Source organism: Octodon degus, unplaced genomic scaffold (assembly GCF_000260255.1).
Source record: "Octodon degus isolate 3935 unplaced genomic scaffold, OctDeg1.0 scaffold00113, whole genome shotgun sequence".
Taxonomy (NCBI): Eukaryota; Metazoa; Chordata; class Mammalia; order Rodentia; family Octodontidae; genus Octodon; species Octodon degus.
The window spans coordinates 3,735,967-3,741,277 of NW_004524689.1; the positions used below are offsets into that span (position 1 = coordinate 3,735,967).

Here is a 5,311-nt window from a genome sequence, read left to right on the forward strand (position 1 = left end):
GGCATGTGGTGCTGGGGGATTGAACAGCTGTCCCTGTGCTTTGCTAAGCTTGTTCTAAGTAGGTGCTTTAGACCACTGAGCCATCTCACCAGCCCCCAGCCCTTCTTTTTCTTTTCTTTTCTTTCTTTTTTTAAAATGTATTTAATACAGGGCCTATAGGGTCTCACTACACAGTTCAGACTTGTAGTGACCCACTTGTTTTCAGCCTCCCAAGCGCTGGAATTACAGGCATCTGAGGCCAATACTCACAGTCTCATAGTGTCTCAGCGTGCCCCTCGGGGGCAGGGCCGGCACAGCTTGCCCAGGATCAAACCCCATGCCTCTGTGTCTGCCTAAGCGGGTGCTTTAATCCACGGAGCTATCTAGCCGGTCCTGAATGTTTTTTCTTTTGCCAAGGTCAAAAAAAAATCAAACAGGGTTTGGCATAAAGCCCCAGGCTACATTTTGCTTAAATCCCCCAGCCTTAGAAAAGGAGCATGTGAACCCTCAGAATTATAGAAGGAAAATTTTCCTTGAATGAGCAGGGCTGGGAGCCTGGGTTTCCCCATTGCTCCTCCTGGACCTGTGCTCTTTTCTGGGCACCTTGGGGACCCAAGGTGCTAAAGATGGAAAGAGAGGTGGTGGCCTACATCCCAATTTGCGCAAGCCGGGTTGCTAAGTTGGTCCACGACCTTCCCAGCCGCGGAGAGCACCTCGTCCTGTTTGCTCTCAGAGAGGACAGGGTGAACCACTGCCTCGCCAGCCCCAAAAGCAAAGCGGGGCTCCTGGCTCTGCCCTCTTGGAGCCCGGCCTGCGGGTAGGATGTCCAGCGGGGGGAGGGGAAACCTCGAACTCAACCTGGGTCACCGGGAAGGAGCTGTGTAGACTTCGGTCTTTTCCCTGATCTTGCGGGATGCAAAGATCAGAAGGAAAAGCTGTTGCCTGGAGAAAGGAGCTTAAATTGGGACTCAGTGGACGGGGCAAAAGGCAGGGGGTCTCAGTTCTAAAAGGTCGCGGACACTGCAGCCCTGGGCTGCCCTCAGTCCCTGGGGGCGTAGTTCAGGCTATTTCTGGTGGTGGGGGTGGGGAGGTCTGAGAGGAGGGGGCGTCGATGCAGGTGGGGAGACCCTGGCCTGGTGCCGCGCCGCAGGGGAGAGGGTGCAGTGGGCTGTACCGGGTGGAGGCGGGGACCTCTAAGCGGACCCTGGCGGAGCATGACGCTGACTCCCGCCTCGCACAGCCAGAGCAGAACAGTGCGAATTAGCGCATTTTGCGGTCAATTTTCCACTGCCTAAGAAACAGCGCCCACGTGAGTGACTCCACCCATGCGGCCTTGGTTGCTGGTCACGGCCTCGGAAGGGGCAGTGGCCCCAGAGCGGCGGCGAGTGGCAGGGTGCGGACAGGGTGCTTTATGGCGGGACTAACTCTACAGAGGGCGGCACGGTGCCCCACTGTGGGCTGGAGAGCTTCGCGCAGGGCCATTCATTGGTTTGCTAATACGCGGACTGAAAGGCGCGGGGAGCGACCTATGGGGGGGGGACGGTAATTAGAAGACAAATTGCCCCGCTGCTCCCGCGGCTGGAGGATCTCGCAGAGGGGGCACCGGCGGGGCGAGGCGCGCGCCCTGCCTCCGGGCAGATGTGCAGCAGCTGGAGGCCCGCGCGCGGCGGGGCGCCGAGTTTGTCCCGGAGGAGGCGGGCGCGGGCGGCACTTTGTGGGGCCGGCACAATGCCCTAAACACTCCGCTGCCCCCTTTGTGCCCCGCCGCCCCGCCGTGTCTTTGTGCTGCGCCGCCAGCGCCCGAGAGCGGGGAGAGGCGCACGGAGGCCGCCGGCCCCTCCGGCCCTGGCGCTTCAAAGCCGCCCGGCGCGTGCCAGCGCCCACTGCTGGGCCTCGGCTTTGCCGTACTCCTCGGCCCGGATCTGGCCCGTGGGTCCTCGGGAGGGGGCAGGACCACATCCCAGAGCTGCTGTCGCCGTGGCACCGGCCTGAAAGAGGTAGGGCGGGGCTCGATTCTCCACGCTGCCCGGTGCCTGGGAGCGCGAAGCCTGGACAGGGCACATCAATGCGGTCTGGGCGGCTTAGGGGGGAAGAGGCCTCTCTCTCTGGGCGACGGAGCTGGGGGCCCCTGGAGACAGGCAGCTTCCCCTCCCCCACAGGATCCTGCGGGGCCAATGTGTCCACCCCTCAGCCACACAGCTCAACTGCTGAACATCTGCAACTTCCTTGTCAGCCCCACAAACAGCCATCAAGGGCACACTGTCCAGAACCCCTTGTTACAAACATCCAAATTAGGCCCACTAAAGGGGAGGTGTCCAGGTTTGAACAGTTCCCTGGAGGTCAGCCCTCCTGTCAGCCAAAACTACTAGAGTCCAGCCTCCTTGGAACAGAAAGGGCCACTACACAATCCCTCTATAGGACCTGGCCTCTCCTGCTGTACCTGCTCAGGGGCATCTTCCACAGCCTAAGTAATGAAAAGGGTGCAGAGACCCAGGAGGGCTACAGCATGGGCTGGAACTCTCTCCAGAGCTTCAGTGGACTTCTCCATGCCTCTGCCCATTGTGGGACTCAGAAGGCCCACAGGGGTAGAATCCTACTCCTTCCCCTCAAGTCTAGGTTGGAGACCAACCATATCTGCACTGCCAGGGACCAGGCCCTAGCGAGAAGGAGGAGGCCGGCTGTGGTCCCGTGCGCAGGCTGCACGCTTTAATGGGACACATGTTGCTGCGTCGCTCCAGAGGACCCTGCCTGCACCAGGCTTTGAGCAGCCACAGGCAGAAAATCGCTGCATTGTCCCCACATTAGGGCAATTAATGTGGCATCCCCGAGCCAGAGCATAAAGCTCACCGCCGCAAAGCATCAAGGACCCACCCTTGGCATCTTCACACGACCGCAGGAGCTCTATCCTACTCACTGGGAGGCCTGCGGCCCGGACCTCCCTGCAGGATACCCTGAGTAAGGGACAGGGAGGACTGGACAGGTGAGCCCCATGGCAAGATCTTGAACCTGTGGTGACTGGGACCCACAGGGCTTGATAGGGGTGGACCTGGGAGGGGTCCCCTGACTTGGGAAGTGGTGGGGACAAGGGAGGAAAAAGAGAGGGTACCTGGAAAGGAAGGAGGGGTCCTAAAGGCCACAGGCAGCCTGGACTATAGGAGGGGCCCGGGATGGGAGGTGGGGACTTTCTCCCCTATGTCCCCTCGATCCCCTCCCCTTTGGGCCTCATTGACATGTAAATGAAGGTCTCCTATAAAGGCAGCACCGTGTCCTGCTGGCACAGATATTGCAATATGGGCACGGAGCCCGCCTCCCGCGGGAGCCCCAGCGGCCCTGCTGTCAGCTTCCGCAAGGTCTGGGGTCCTGAGTGGGGATCTCTCCTCTGGAGGGGTGGAAAGTGGGAGGACTGGGCTCTGACCCCTGAATGCTGCGGGCCCACAGATCTCCAAGCCGCTGATGGAGAAGAAGCGCCGGGCGCGCATCAATGTGTCCTTGGAGCAGCTCAAGGCGTTGCTGGAGAAACACTATTCGCACCAGGTGGGATGCGGGGAGAAGGAGGGGAATCAGCGGCCCCCTCCACCTCGGTCTGCCCGGCTAAGAGCCCTCCCCCCTCCACCGGCCCGCAGATCCGGAAACGCAAACTGGAAAAGGCAGACATCCTGGAGCTGAGCGTGAAGTACATGAAGAGCCTTCAGGGCTCGGTGCAAGGTGGGGTGGGAATGTGGGGCTTGGGAGGGCGGGGGCGGGAGTGGGAGGGCACTGGTGGGACTGGAGCTTGGGGTACCAACAACCCCGGGGAGCTCACTGGGTTCCCAGCTCGCGCGGGGCGGGCAGCAGCAGCGAAAGCTCAGCTGGCAGAAGGCTGTGAGTGGTCGGCCTCTAGGGAACACCTTCAGGTCACCTCACTCCCCCTCTCTTCTCCACACTTCTGCCCTTTTTTTTTTTTTTCCTGCTCCCCTGTCTACTCGGATTCTCTCCTTTCCCGCTGCCCCCTCTCTCCCTCGCTCCCTATAGGGCTCTGGCCTGTGCCCAGCGGAGCTGAATACCCGTCCGGCTTCCACGGCTGCCTGCCGGGCGTGAGCCAGCTGCTGAGGCGCGCAGAGGAGAGTGGCGGCGGCTCGCCGTGCACCCTGGCGCCCGAGAGCTCGGGAAGCAGCACCACGGACAGCGCCAGCCCCGGGCCCGGTGCCCTGGCTCCCTGCCACCCCTGCATCCCAGCTGCCTGGGCGCCTGCTCTGGCTTCCGGCCACTCACGCTCCTCGTCACCCGGGCTGCTCCTCCCCGGGGGTCTCCCTGGTTCCACCAGTGTCCCTGCGCCGCAGCCAGCTCCCCGCCGCCGAGCTGAAAGCCCCGGCCCTGGGCTGCGCGTGTGGCGCCCCTGGTAAATTCCAGACGGGGCCTCGCACTCCAGGGGACTCCGGTTTGGCTGCGGACGCAGAGACTACTTTGGACACACCTATGGTGACCGCGGGGTCCGCTGGGTCATCAGTTCTAGGTCTGGGGCGGGAGTCGACTGGTGGGCGCTGCGCACCTGAGAGCGCGGGGAAACGGGCCAGGCCGGGCCCGGCCCCCGCTCCAGCCCAGCTCCGCCCCGCTGCGCTCCTTCCATCCCCCAGTCCCCCGGGCGAGGGTGTCCCGGGCCGCGCCCCTTTCTCAAGGACCCAGGCGCGCAGTCCGCCCCGCCCCGCCCGCCGCAGCCGCGGTGGGAAGGTCGCTGTTGGCCGGGCGCAGCGCAGACCCCTCACAGCGAGGAGAATCGCCGCCCCGCCCCAGCCCATTCAGCCGGCCGCGGGCGCTCGTTCCCACCGGCACAAAGCGCGCCGGACCCCGCCCCACCACCACAGTGCCCTCACCCCCTCCGCACGCGACGCGGTCCTGACTGCTCCCCAAGCAGCTCCTCTCCGCAGTCGGGTTTCCCCCTTGCCAAGGTCACCGCTCTCAGGCCCCGCCCACCAAGATGCCCGCCCGGGCCCCAGGGAAGACCCCGGAGTCTCCGCGGGGAGCACTCCTTCCGCTTGGCCAAGGCACAGACCCGCGTTCTGGGCACGGATCCCAGAGCGCGTGCCCGAGACCTTCGACGGCGCCGGGGCTTATGCATGGAGGACTGCGGCGCTCGGCGCTCGGGACTTCGGGCTGGAGGCGATGGAGTCTGCTTTTCTTCCCCTGGGCTTCTAGCGAGGGCCCCCTACTGGCAGGGTCTGAGATTGCAGTACCTCTTTTCACCAGTTGTAACTCAGAATAAACACGGTGAACGTGAGTTGTGGAGGCCACGGAGGTTCTAATTTCTTCCATGATGCCTACTCAGGTGCGCGATTTTGAACCACAGTTATCAATT

At 63.0% G+C, this 5,311-nt stretch overlaps 1 protein-coding gene across 1 annotated transcript; it reads left to right on the forward strand.

Moving 5' to 3' along the window:
* The first annotated feature begins 3,432 nt into the window (after positions 1-3,432).
* Hes3 (hes family bHLH transcription factor 3) lies at positions 3,433-4,361 on the forward strand. The gene is made up of 3 exons (XM_004639622.1): positions 3,433-3,513; positions 3,603-3,684; positions 3,991-4,361. Exons 1-3 carry the CDS (start codon positions 3,433-3,435, stop codon positions 4,359-4,361), a joined length of 534 nt encoding a protein of 177 aa, XP_004639679.1.
* Positions 4,362-5,311: the final 950 nt, after the last annotated feature.